Below are 14,435 nucleotides of genomic sequence, written 5' to 3'. Positions count from 1 at the left end.
CCACCCAGGTGTCCCCCATTTATCTATTTTCATTGTTGCCTGTGCTTTTGGTATCGTATCCAGGAAACTATTGCACTTACTTGAGGCTGGCCTGAACTTATTCTCTGCCTTGCAGAAGTACCTGGAGTATATTGTGCATGTGCAAACTTTCTGCTCTTCAGAATGAAGGCATCTCAAGCTGTTCTAAGAGAGGGAAGTTTTTCTTTTATCTTTCATTTCTTTTCTTTTCTTTTTTTTTATGTTTGTATGTAGGCTTCACACCCAGCATGGAGCCCAGTGCAGGGCTTGAACTCACGACCCTGAGATCAAGATCTCAAATGAGATCAAGAGTTGAATGCTTAACCAACTAAGACACCCAGGTGCCCCTAGGAGGGAAGTTTATAGCAATACAGGGCTATATCAAGAAGCAAGAAAAATCTCAAACAACCTAGAAAAAGAAAAACAAACAAAACCCAAAACCAGTAGAAGAAAGGAAACAAGAAAGATTAGAGGAGAAATAAATGAAATAGAAATTTAAAAAAATAATAGAACAGATCAATAAACCAGGAGCTGGTTATTTTAAAAGATCAACAAAAATGTTAAATCTTTAGCCAGACTCATCCAAAAAAACAGAGGACTCAAAAATCAGAAATAAAAAAGGAGAAATAACAACTGATACCACAGAAATATAAAGAATTATAAGAAAATATTATGAACAATTACATGCCAACAAGTTGGACAACCTAGAAGAAATGGATAAATTGCTAGAAACATATAATCTTTGAAAACGGAATCAGGAAGAAATAGAAAATTTGAACAGACTGATTACCAGCAATGACATTGAATCAGTAATCAAAAAACTCCCAACAGGGGTGGCTGGCTGGCTCAGTCAGCAGAGCATGTGACTCTTAATCTCAGGGTCATGAGTTTGAGCCCCATGTTTGGTGTGGAGCTTACCTAAAATTAAAAACTAAAAAAAAAACAACAAAAAAAAAACAAACAAACAAACAAACAAAAAAAACCAAAAACCAGAAAAAAAAAAAAAAAAGCACCACCAACAACAGAAAAACTCCCAACAAATAAAAGTCCTGGACCAGATGGCTTCACAGCTGACGTCTTCCAAAAAATTAAATACTATTCTCCTCAAGCTATTCCAAAATACAGAAGACGAAAGGAAACTTCCAAATTCATTCTATGAAGCCAGTATTACCCTAATACCAAACCCAGACAAAAGCACTAAAAAAAAAAAAAAAAAGAAAGAAAGAAATGGAAAGGAAAGAAAAAGAGGAAAGAGAGAGAGACAAAGAGAGAACTACAGGCCAATATCTCTAATAAGCATGCATGCAAAATCCTTAACAAATTATTAGCAAACTGAATCCAACAATACATTAAAAAGTCTTGATCTTGATCAAGTGGGATTTATTCCTGGGATGCAAGAGTGGTTCAATATTCACAAAAATCAACCAACATGATACATCACACCAATAAGAGAAAGAATAAAAACCATACAATTATTTTCATAGATACAGGAAAAGCATTTGACAAAATACATTTATTCATGATAAAAACCCTCAATAAAGTAGGTTTTGAGAGAATATACCTCAACATAATAAAGTCCATATATGAAAACCCCACAGTGAACATCATACTCAATGGTAAAAAACTGAGACCCTTTCCTCCAAGATCAGGGACAAGACAAGGACGTTCACTTTCACCACTTAAAAATTATTTATTTATTTATTTATTTATTTATTTATTTATTTTATTTTTTAATGTAAACTCTACGTCCAACATGGGGCTTGAACTCACAACCCTGAAATCAAGAGTTGAGTGCTCTACCAACTGAGCCAGCCAGGCATTCCCACTCTTACCATCTCTTTCAACATAGTACTGAAAGTTCTAGCCACAGCAATCAGACAACAAAAATAAATAAAAGGCATTTAATATTGGTTAGGAAGAAGTAAAACTTTCTTATTTGCAGATGATATGATACTATATACAGGAAACCCTAAAGAGTCCACCAAAAACTACTAGAACTGATAAATGAATTCAGTATGGTTGCAGGATACAAAATCAATATACAGACATCGGTTGCATTTCTGTACACTAATAATGAAGTAGAAGGAAGAGAAATTAACCAATCCCATTTGCTCCACAAATAATAAAATACCTAGGAATAAACTTAACTAAGGAGGTGAAAGACCTATACTCTGAAAACTATAAAACAATGACGAAGCAATTGAAGATGTCACAAACGAATGGAAAGATATTCAATGTTTATGGATTGGAAGAACAAATATTATTAAATTGTTATACTATTGAAAGCAATCTACAGATTTAATGGAATCCCCATCAAAATAACAATCAGCTTTTTTTTTTTCACAAAACTACAACAAATAATCCTAAAATCTGTAGGGAACCATAATGACTCCCTAAAGCCAAAGCAATTTTGAAAAAGAAGAACAAAACTGGAAATATCACAATCCCAGATTTCAAGATATACTACAAAGCTATAGTAATCAAAACAGAATGGCACAGTCACAAAAATAGACACATAGATCAATGGAACCCATGATTAATGGGTTCCAGAAATAAACCCATGATTATATGGTTAATTTTCAACAAAGGAGGCAAGAATATGCAATGGGAAAAAGACAATCTCTTCAACAAATAGTGTTGGGGAAACTGGACAGCTGCATGCAAAAGAATGAAACTGGACCCTTTTCTTATGTTGTACCCCAAAATAAATTCAAAATGGGTTAAAGACCGTAATATGAGACCTGAAACCATAAAAATCCTAGAAAAGAACACAAGCAGTACTTTGTCTGGCATTAGCTGTAGCAACATTTTTTTTAGATATGTCTCCTCAGGGAAAAGAAATAAAAGTAAAAATAAACTATTGTGACTACATCAAAATAAAAAGCTTCTGCATATCAGAGGAAACCAACAAAACTAAAAGAATAGCTTACTAAATGGAAGAATATATTTACAAATGAAATATCCAATAAAGAGTTAGTATCCAAAATATATAAAGATATAAAACTCAAAACCCAAAAGACAGATAAACTAATTAAAAAATGGGCAGGGGACATGGACAGACATTTCTCTAAAGAGGACGTCCAGATGGCCAATACACACATGAAAAGATGCTCAGCAAGACTCATTATCAGGGAAATGCAAATCTAAACCACAATGCGGTATCACTTCACACCTAAAATAAAAAATACAAAAAACAATAAGTGTTGGCAAGGCTGGGGAGAAAAAGGACCCCTTGTGGACTGTTGGTGAAAATGCAAACTGGTGCACCCACTGTGGAAAACCGTATGGAGTTTCCTCAAAAAATTAAAAATAGAATTACCATATGATCCAAAAATTCTGCTCCTGGGTATTTACCCAAAGAATACAAAGACACTAATTTGTAAAGATATATGTACCCCTCTGTTTATTGCAGCATTATTTGTAATAGCCAAATTATATATATATATATACATATATATGTATATGTATATATATGTATATGTATGTATACGTATATGTATATGTATATATATACGTATACCTATATGTGTGTGTGTATATATATATATATATATATATATATATATTCCATTATATATATATAATGGAATGTTACTCAGCCATAAAAAGAATGAAATCTTGCCATTTGCAACAACTTGGACAGATCTAGAGAATATAATGCTAAGTGAAATAAGTCAGTCAGAGAAAGACAATACCATATGACTTCACTCATATGTGGAGTTTAAGAAACAAAACAAATGGGGGCACCTGGGTGGCTCAGTTGGTTGAGCATCCAATTTCAGCTCAGGTCATGATCTTGCAGTTCGTGAGTTCACGCTCTGCATCGGGGTCTGTGCTGACAGCTCAGAGCCTGGAGCCTGCTTCGGATTCTGTGTCTCCTCTCTGTTCCTCCCCTGCTCACACTCTGTCTCTCTCTCTTTCTCTCTCAAAAATAAATAAAGATTAAAAAAAATTAAAAAAAAGAAACAAAACAAATGAACAAAGGAAAAAAGGAGACAAATCACAACACAGACTTTCTTTTAAAGGTTTATTTGTTTATTTTGAGAGAGTGGAGGGAAGGGTAGCGAGAGAGGGAGAGAGAGGATCCCAAGCCAGCTCCGTGTTGTCAGCACAGAGTCCAACGCTGGGCTCCATCTGATGAACTGTGAGATTGTGACCTGAGCCAACATCAAGAGTCAAACGCTCAACCTACTAAGCCACCCAGGCACCCCCCAAAACACAGATTCTTAACCATAAGAACTGATGGTTACCAAAGAAGAGAGTAAGAGGGAGGATGTATGAAATAAGTGAAAGAGATTGAGTATATTTACTATGATGAGCCCTGAGTATAGAATTGTCAAATATTGTACACATGAAACTAATATAACACTGTATGTTAACTATACTGGAATTAAAAGAAAGAAAGAAAGAAAGAAAGAAAGAAAGAAAGAAAGAAAGAAAGAAAGAAAGAAAGAAAGAAAAAAAAAGAATTTTGCATGCATATTATATTGCTGTAATGAATTTATGAAATATAGCTTTCTTGGGAAAATGCACAGATTACAGGGTGATTTACTCAAGTAGCATAATTTGCCAACATCATTTGTTTTCTGGAAATCTGGGAGAGGACCATTAAATATATGGTAGGTGAGTTCTAAAACTCCAAATTAAAACTAGACTTCCAGACTAAAGAGGAATTTAACTAAGAAGCTTATAGAAGTACACAATAGCAAAGGAAAGTTTATGGCCAATCCCTAATCAACATTTAACTGAAAGGACTGTCATGAGAATTGCATGAATTTTTCATGAAGAATCACAGCATAGTGTGATTAAGAAGATGGGCATCAGAGTGAAGTAGCCCTAAACTCCAGTCCCATTCTGCTTCGTGTGACCTTGATATTTAAACTTCCAAGGCTTCAGAATTTTTTTCTTCTATAAAATAGAGATAAAAATAATACCTTAACAATAAGATTGCTTAGAATTCATGCTGAACCACTTCACATAAAATATACAAACTTTGCAATTATTTAGTTCCATTTACAATGAATCCTTGACAAACGTTATGCTCTAATTTTCATAGGTATTACATACACATACATTACAAACTCCACAGAAAGTGTAATTTTCACTTTAAACAGTCTTATACATTTTAAAGAAATTAAAAGGGAAAATATTCTTACATTTACCTAAATATTTCCCATTTGTTTTACATTTATTTATTTTTGAGAGACAGAATGAGACAGTGTATGAGTGGGGGAGGGGCAGAGAGAGAAGGAGACACAGACGTGGAAGCAGGCTCCAGGCTCTGAGCAAGCTGTCAGCTCAGAGCCTGACAAGGGGCTTGAACCCATGAACCATGAGATCATGACCTAAGCTGAAATCGGACACTCAACAAACTGAGCCACCCAGGCTTCCCAAATATTTTCCATTTTTTATCTTCCTTTTGAATGTCCAAGTTACCTTTGGTATCATTTCTCTGTAGCCTGAAGAATTTTCTTTAGCAAATTTTGTATTTCTATTGGCAACACATTGTCTTAATTGTCCTTCATCTATTTTGTTTTTCTAAGTAAACTCTATGCCCAACATGGGGTTTGAACTCATAACTCGAGATCAAGAGTCACATGCTCTAACAACTGAGCCAGCCAGGCACTCCTGTACTTCACCTGAAAATGTGTACTTCACTATCATCTTTGAAAGATGTTTTTGTGGAACCTAGATATATTCTGTTTTGACTTTTCTTCTTTAAGTACTTTAAAGATGTTTCTCTACGGTTTTCTATCATCCATAATATCTGCTGAGAAAACTGTGACTCTTAGAAATGTAGTCCCCCATATGTAATGTGTCATTTCTCTCTTGCTGCTTTGATGTGTTTCTCTTTATCTCTGGTATTCAGCAGTTTAATTATGATGTGCCTAGGCATTGTTTTCTGTGTATTTATCCTGTTTTGTGTTTGCTGAGCACTCGAATCTGTAAATTTATGCTGTTAGATATATTTGGTAGGATTTGGCTATAGTTTTTTTAAAAAATAGTTTTTTCTGCCTAATATTTTCTACTTCTTCTAAAACTCCAATTATTTGCGTATTAGATCTTTTGATATTGTCCCTCATGTCCCCTGGCCTCTGATAATATATATTTTTTATGATGATGTTTTAAAAATACTCTCTTTTTCATATTGGACAATTTTTATTGATTTGTCTTCAGGTCTCTGACATTTTTATCTGTTAAATCCATTTTGCCATTAGGCCCAGCCAGTAAATTTTTTTTTTTTCTTCTTCTCAGTATTGTACTTTTCCTAAAGTTTGTATTTGGATCTTTTTTATGTATATGATTCCCCTGCTGAGTTTTACTATCTTTTCATTGATTACAGTATATTTTCCTTTACCTTATTGAACATAGTTATATTAGTTGCTTTTGAGCCATTGCCTGATAATTCCAATACATGTGTCATCTGGAATTTAGCCTCTCTTTAATATCTTTTTCTTTAAGAATACATTCCATTTTCCTATTAGTTTTTATGCCTAGTAATTATTTTTATTTTTTTATTTTTATTTGAGAGAGAGTGCATGAGCAGGGGAAAGGGACAGAGGGGAGAGAGAGAGAGAGAGAGAGAGAGAGAGAGAGAGGGAGAGAGAGAGAATCTCAACTAGGCTCTATGCTCAGCATGGAGCCCAAGTGGGGCTTGATCCCATAGCTCTGGGATCATGGCCTGAGGTGAAAATCAAGTCTGACACTCAACAGACTGTGCCCCTTATGCCAAATAATTTTAAACTTTGTACTTGACATTATGAATGTTGTTTTGGCGTCTCTGGATTTGGTTTTATTTCTGTGTAAACTATTGATGCTTTTGTTTAGCAAGAAATTAACTTAGCTTAAAATTGAAAATTTTGACTTGTGTATAGTGGGTAACAGCTCAAATCTTGCTTCAGTTCTTTTATCTGGTAGAAGGATATTCTATTTTAAGTTAGTTTATAGTAGCTCTTTGCATTCTGCCTTTGTTATTCAAAATGAATTAGGGCTTAGCCAAGGATTGTCTCAGTTTATAAACAGAGTTTAAAGTTCTCTGGTTCTGTTTTTTGGATTTCCTCCCTCATTCTCTAGCTGCCCTGGGCTCCCTTCTCTTGGTTCCTCAGGCCAGAAAGATAGCAGGCTTTCTTGTTTTCTCTTTCTTTCTTCCTTCCTTTCTCCCTTCCTCTTTCTTTCTTTCTTTCTTTCTTTCTTTCTTTCTTTCTTTCTTTCTTTCTTTCTTTCTTTCTTTCTTCTCTTTCTTCTTTCTTTCTAATATTTTTTTAATGTTTATTTATCTTTGAGAGAGAGAAACAGCACAAGCAGGAGAGGGGCAGAGAGGGAGGGAAACACAGAATCTGAAGCAGGCTCCAGGCTCCAAGCTGTCAGCAGAGAGCCCAGTGCAGGGCTGGAACTCATGAACCTCGAGATCATGACCTGAGCTAAAGTCAGTGTTCAACCGACTGAGCCACACAGACATCCCAAGATAGCAGGCTTTCTATGTGAATTTTTGCCACCTTGTACCACACCACAATTCTGGTTTGTCCATAGGTCAAAGCCACTCAAAATGGAAAAGCACTCTGTACTGGTCACTTCCTATGCATTTTGCTTCTGTGTACTTCTATCCAGTCTCTTTACTCCTCAGGGTGTTGTTTTATTGTCTGGAGTTTCCAGCTGTTATCTGTGGAAAGGTCAATCTGTTAGAAGCTTACTTCTCCGTACTAGAAGTGGAACTCTCTAAACCAAAGGAATAAAAAGATTAAATATAAATAATTATAAGAATTATGCATGCTTGATCTCAGGATTATGCTTTTTTTTTTTTGGCATGTGTGTTTTAAGAGAAGAATCCCTCTACTTGTCCATTCCTAACCCACCATTTTACTATCTCAAGAGGTTTATTTCCTTATTCTGATTCTGATTGTCTAATAAGCAGCCTTTGATAAGCTGACAGGCAACAAGCCTATAGATCCAAATCAGGGCTACTCATATACATGAACTATTTATTGACTGTCCATGAGATGAGAGTAGAATTGAGAATACCTGTTTAGAAACATTCATGCAACTTTTATGAAGTAATTTCGTATCTGTTAAATATAAGAAAAATAATTTGGCCTTGTATTTTGCGTGCCTTCAGCTTTTGCTCAAGTTTCATTTATCCAGTAATTAATTTTCTTATATTTTAAAAAGAGCATTAGTTGATGATGGCTTGGAAATTAAAAACAAAACATTGGTTCTTCTCAGAGAGAACTTGAGAAACTCTGGCCTAGATTTCAAATAAGAAAATTACTTTCGGGAAGATCTCAAGTTAACCATTTAATAGGAGAGATTGAAAGAGGACTTCAACTACCTCCATTTTCACTTCAGTTTATACTTTTTAACTTGTCAAGTTCTTTCTAGCATATTTCTTCTTCGTTAAAAAAAAATGTTTATGTATTTATTTTGAGAGAGAGAATGAGCAAGAGTGGGAGACGGGCAGAGAGAGAAAGACAATCCCAAGCAGGCCTCACATTGTCAGCACAAGTCACCAACTGTGAGATCAGCCCTGAGCCGAAATCAAGAGTCAGATGCTTAACCAACTGAGCCACCCAGGAGCTACCTTGGTGTGCCCCTGCCCCACCCCCACCTCCAGCTTGTTTCTTACTCAGGCAAACGACCCCATGGGCAAAGCATTCCCTGATGAGAACCAAAACTACTCTCTCAGGCAGTAAGGACTGCTTTGAACCAGCGAGACTCTGCCCATGATTGACTCAAAGATAATGATTTAACCTTTACTGCCCACCTGCACGTACCCACCCTTTGTCTCACACTTTCCTTATATAAACCTGCAAGTATTTTCAGCATTTTGGAGATACTCAAGAGGATATCCTGCTGTCTCCCCAGTGTTGGCCTCACTGAAATAAATTCCTTTCTTGTTTCACCACCAGTCATCTCTCTGCCTTTGGATTTTGTCCACAGGGAGTGGCTGAACTTGGTGTTTGGGACCCCTGGAGCCAGGTGCTCTTGCGCCCTTGTGCCCCAGCTACAAGATGAACCTACACTATAGTTTAATTGTAGCAGTAGTTCCCGAAGACCTGGGATAGGCTAACATGTTCTTTTAAAAGATAAGGAAACCGAGGTGCAGAAAGTCCTAATCAAGGCGACTTCTCTTGGCTATATGACATAGCAGCCAACATGTCAGAAAAAGAATTAAGCACTAATTTAACTTTCAGCTGAGATTCAAGTATTTTTTGCTTGTTGTTCACTCTCAGAAATTACTGCTTTAATATTTAGAAGCAGTTAAATTCAGAGGAAGCACAGATGATAATAGCAAGATCCATTTACTGAGATGCTACTGTGCAACCAACTCTATGTAGGTAAAAACGAGTGATTATGTGGAGTTTTGTATTCCCATTTTAGAGATGAGCAAACAGTATTGGAGAAGCAACCTAATCAGTATCATAGAGCAAGTAGGTGCCAGAATCACGATTCCAATTCAGATTTGTCTGGTTACAAAGTCTCTACGCTAACGTTATTGTTCTTTATTAATCACCAGATAGACTCATATACAAATTATGACATCATCAGGCAGATGGTTTCAACTGCTCTATTAATACAGTGATAGAAACAAACTGGGTAATAGAGAGTGCGTGGGTCTCCCATTCAAGGATTCATCGGCATTCACCAAATTTAGATTAGAAAACCTACCTCCAAGTATCATGTGACAATGAGTCAGCATTTTGGAAGGCAGGTAGAGACAGGGAATCAGTAAGTAAATTCTTTTATGAAACACTGTAGATGTTTATGCTTGTTAAGTGTTTGTGACTGCTTATTCTCTTTGACTATTAAAGGAGTACAGTTGAAGACCTCTTTAAAAACTATATAAACTATCAGCTGCCGTCCTATCCTTGCCAAGCTAGAGAATGGAAGAGAAAGGCAAAGTCGTTTGTGCTTAAACCCATTTTATTTTAGTAAGTATGCTGAACACAAGGTTAGGTTGTTCTTTGGGGGAGTGTACTTGCATGTTAATATTCCACTGGGGCTATACTTTAAGATTTTCTTAAAAAACATCAGTTGTCACTATGAATTAAACCTAGTTTGGGGCACCTGGGTGTCTCAGTTGGTTGAGCATCCAGCTTCGGCTAAGGCCTTGATCTCCGGGTTCGTGAGTCTGAGCCTTGAATGGGGCTCTCTGTTGTTATCGCAGACCCTGCTTCAGATCTTCTGTCCCCTCTCTCTCTGCCCCTCCTTCCTGGATCATGGTGTCTCACAAGTAAACAAACATTAAAAAAACAAACAAGCAAATCAGTTTCAGTGAACAGAATTCTCTTCATCCTAGCAAGGACTTTTCTTTTTAAATTATTCACTGTTATTTTACAGAAATAGTCTTTGCATCATTTTATATTTCACACATGAGGTAACTGGGATTCAGTCTCAATCAGAAAAATTCCTTTCTGCTTTCCTGTTTTTGTCCTTCCTGTGTCTTCCGTAACAGAAAATTACAGCAGAACATTTCCCCTTCACCCAGTTCCTATTCTCTCATCACAATTCTCTCTCTCTCCCCTCCCTTCCTGCCCTACAAGGGAACTTGTGAGGGCAGGGAAAGATTGTTAGTTTGTCCCCTATCCAACACAACCACATACAATAGTATATAAATGTGTCTAATTCTTTTCGTGCATTTCTTGGTTCCCATTTTCCTCTTCCATACCCCCTTGTGTGTGCCATGGACTAACGCCAAAGCGCTTCTCCCCTGCACACTTCCAGACCACACAGACTTTAACCCAAATTATAGCAGGACTTAAAATTTCTGCTTTTCTAGTGCCTCTTCTACAATGTTGGGTCGGTGGGGGAAATGGAGATAGAATGAGGAGGATTAATTTCTCCCTACCTGTCCTGTACTTTCTCCACTACCTCTCCCATACCAATCACTTCTTCTCTGCCACCCTTCCTGTATGTTCCTGTCCGTTTCTTGCAGTTGTCTTAGAAACTGTTTCTATGCATTAAAACATTACACGCATCCTAACAACCTTTACGAAGTAGGCAGTAATACTAACATCTAATATTTGAGTGCTTACTATGTGCCAAAAATTGTTTTAAGCATTTTACCTGCATTAACTCATCTAATCTGTGAAGTCATTAGTCTTCCTATTTTACAGCTAAGGAAGCCGATGTTCAATGCCTTGGGTCACACTGCATGTAACTGGCAGAGGCAGGACTTGAATTCATGTCTGACTCACTAAACCAGCCTTTAATCGCTATTTAATAACAATTAATTAGTATTTTCAGCCCCAAATCTGGTGAACACTTTTGCCATTTCGAGTTTCCTCATCCTTTACGTTCCCGTATGTTCTTTCTCTTCGTGATCCCCCACGTCCTTTCTGCCCCTTCATCCTACCGTTGGCCGGCATTCCTTTATTACTCCGTCTTCTCACTATCCTTGACCAGCACCGTGCCGGCCTCAGTCATCCCCATGCCCATCAGCCCTGTCCCTTTCTTCCCCGGAGACGTTCATCCCTAGTATTCCCTTATTCCTCTCTCTCATTTCTAAAATTCCCCCTCCTCCCACGGGGTCCTCGTCCCTCCGGCCTCAGGGGACCCTCTCACCCCCCCGTACGGCCACCTCCTTTCCCAGGGTCTAGAGGCCGCGCGGGGCACGCAGCGAGCGCACGCAGCGAGCGCAGCGCGTCGGGGCTGCAGTCAGAGGGGCGCCGCGGGGTCCTCCGGCTCCTCGGCGGCCCCCGGGCGCGGTGCAGTCTGGGGGAACATGGCCGCTTCCGGTCTCCCTCCCGGGCCGGCGCTGGCCTGACCGCGGCCCCTGCCCGGCGCACTCCGCCCTCCGCTCCTCCCGCCCCGCAGCGGCGGAGGTCGCTTCAGCCTTTCCCTCCCGCTGCCCCCGCCGCGCCATGGAGAAGAGCTCGAGCTGCGAGAGTCTTGGCTCCCAGCCGGCCGCAGCACGGCCGCCCAGCGTGGACTCCCTGTCCAGGTAACCAGGATGCCCACGGCCCCGCCCAGCGTCCGAGAGGGATGGAGAGGGGCCGGGGACCCGCTGGATGGTGCCCCATCTCTCGGACTGTGCTTCCGAAGGCTGCGCCGAAATTCCTTCCCTGGGACTTGGGAGCCACTTCTTCCTCCCTCTTTGGGGTTTAGAGGCTGGGAAAAGGGAGGTTAAAACTCACTGCCGCCTTATCGGTGATTCTCCCTTTCGTGCAACGATCTCGTTTCATCCCTGGTTGAGGCAGCCCCAGTTCATTAGTTTCTCTTGTTTCTCATTCCATCTCGAATTATTTTTTTTGGACAGCCCTTCCCCCAGCCACCACCCCTCATTTCCTCTCTGCCTGTCTTTCTTTACTATGTTCAAAACCATCCTCCAGTCTTTCTTCCGTCTGTCCGTATGTCTTTGATTTTTGGATTCTTGCCCACCCTCTCCTCTTTTTTTCCATCACTTCACTTCCTTATCGCTTTCATGATTTTCCCTATACTCTGACCACCCGCCACCCTTTTCGTTTTAAAAATGTAAATAAAAATGCCCACTGTACGTCTCTTTTCTAAATCTTCCAGCTGAAAGTCATTATCTAGGAATCTGACTAGTCCTTAACCCCGAGTGACTAATGAGTGGTAGTTTTCTTTCTTGGACTACCGGTTCTCCTGGTTATTTCTCTTGTACCAGATGGGATTTTTTTTCTCCCTGGAATTTTGAGGAGGACTTTAGTATGCAGTTTTGCAGACAGCTGTTGCGAATATTAACTAGACATGTTTTCGATGAATTTTTTTCCTTTGGTTTTAAAACAGTGATTTAAAATTTCGGGAAGAAATAATAGAAGACCTGTGTATATTATATATCCATAACAAAATAAGGTTCTTTTCCATCGAAAAATAGTCTAATTGTTATTAGAGAGTTATTAGATACTGATCTGCTATGTGAAAACATAATTTTCATTATCTTCTGAGTAAACTGAAGTTTCTCTCTTTTAATTCGTTTTGGGGTTTCATTAAATACGGGTGATACTGCTGTGTTTTCCTATTACTGTTCAGATCTCATTGGGAAATGATTAGCTGATATCATCATTATAAATTAAGGTTCTCTTCCGACAGCATTCATAGCAGCCTACCCACACCTTTTCCAGAGTTCTTAACAAACACAATGTAATTGCTTGTTTAATTGTCTTTTTTATTAGGCTATAAGCTACTGGAGGACAAGGACCTTACTCATTTTCTTATCTCCAGCATTTAACAGAGATGCTGTGTGTCAGAGGTGCTCAACAAAATTTTTTTTGAATTTGTAGATTTAATAATTTTCCAGGAGAGAAGAATTTTTCTTTGCATTCAATTACATATATTGTACATTTGTTTCAAGTATTTTTAAAATTTTATGTTTATTATTCTGAAATTTAGAAAGCTGAGGATTTAAAATTAAAGAGAAAACAGGTTGGAAAATTATATTTTATAGGAAAGTTATAAATGACAGCTATGGTTCAGAATAGAATGTAAAGAAAACAAATGAGGCAACCAGTAATCTCACCCAAGTAAGAGGATTTAGAACCACAGGAGGCAGCATAGTCTGTTAGAATGAACAATATACTGGAAGTTAGGAACTCTTAAAAGTCCCTGGCCCAGCTAGCTCTTTGGCTTGTATCATAATCTTTCTAGTCTACATTTTCTCATCTTTCAAAATAAAAAAAGCTGGTCTAGAAAAACTATAAGGTCTCTGGGTGTTCTAAAATTCTATCATTCTTTATCTTAATGACAATGATTATTAAGATGCATTCTTATCAACTACTAATTCCCTTTACAAATACTCTTTGTTAACGGATTTTTGAAATTATACTAAGTAAAGGTCTGTTATTATTACAAATTAACGTACCTAATTATGCCACTTAAGCACATTTATTGCCCCCCCAAAAGAAAGCCCAGTAACTTTAACGTTTATACATACATTTTAAGTTTTAATTAAAGAATTGTTTTTTTTAATTTAAAAAAAAAAATTTAATTTAATTTAATTTTTTTAATGTTCATTTATTTTTGAGAGAGAGAGAGACAGAGTGTGAGCAGGGGAGGAGCAGACAGAGAGGGAGACACAGAATCTGAAGCAGGCTCCAGGCTCTGAGCTTTGAGCTTCTAGCACAGAGCCTGATGCGGGGCTCGAACTCACAAACTGTGAGATCATGACCTGAGCCGAAGTCGGACACTTAACCGACTGTGCCGCCTAGGCGCCCCTTAATTAAAGAATTGTTACTGACAGATGAATATGAGAAAAGTAACTCCTTGAAAGAGTTTTGACTGGAATATGTTATCCTCATCCTCTCTGGAAAAAATATAAGTATGATCTACTTTCCATAGGAGAATGCCAGCTTTCATTCCTCTCCTCTGGAAAGTTGAAAAAACTAACATTTATTGAGTGTGTGCTAGGTAGAATTCACCCTGCTAAATTTTTTCATATCTTTTATTTTATGAATCATTACACT

At 38.0% G+C, this 14,435-nt stretch overlaps 1 protein-coding gene across 2 annotated transcripts in view; it reads left to right on the top strand.

The window, feature by feature from the left end:
- The first annotated feature begins 11,678 nt into the window (after window positions 1-11,678).
- MTMR2 (myotubularin related protein 2) overlaps window positions 11,679-14,435 on the top strand; it is a 117,399-nt gene continuing 114,642 nt past the window's right edge. Inside the window, exon 1 of one of the 2 annotated variants that reach the window (XM_025928015.2) lies at window positions 11,679-11,956. In XM_025928015.2, coding sequence (XP_025783800.1) covers window positions 11,877-11,956 — 80 coding nt within the window. In that variant the 5' untranslated portion in view covers window positions 11,679-11,876. The remainder of the gene's footprint in view (window positions 11,957-14,435) is intronic. The other variant, XM_086678611.1, reaches the window with a different exon arrangement.

This window comes from Puma concolor, chromosome D1 (genome assembly GCF_028749965.1).
Source record: "Puma concolor isolate L17-30 chromosome D1, mPumCon1.1.hap2, whole genome shotgun sequence".
Taxonomy (NCBI): domain Eukaryota; kingdom Metazoa; phylum Chordata; class Mammalia; order Carnivora; family Felidae; genus Puma; species Puma concolor.
This window is presented reverse-complemented; position numbering and strand designations above follow the sequence as displayed.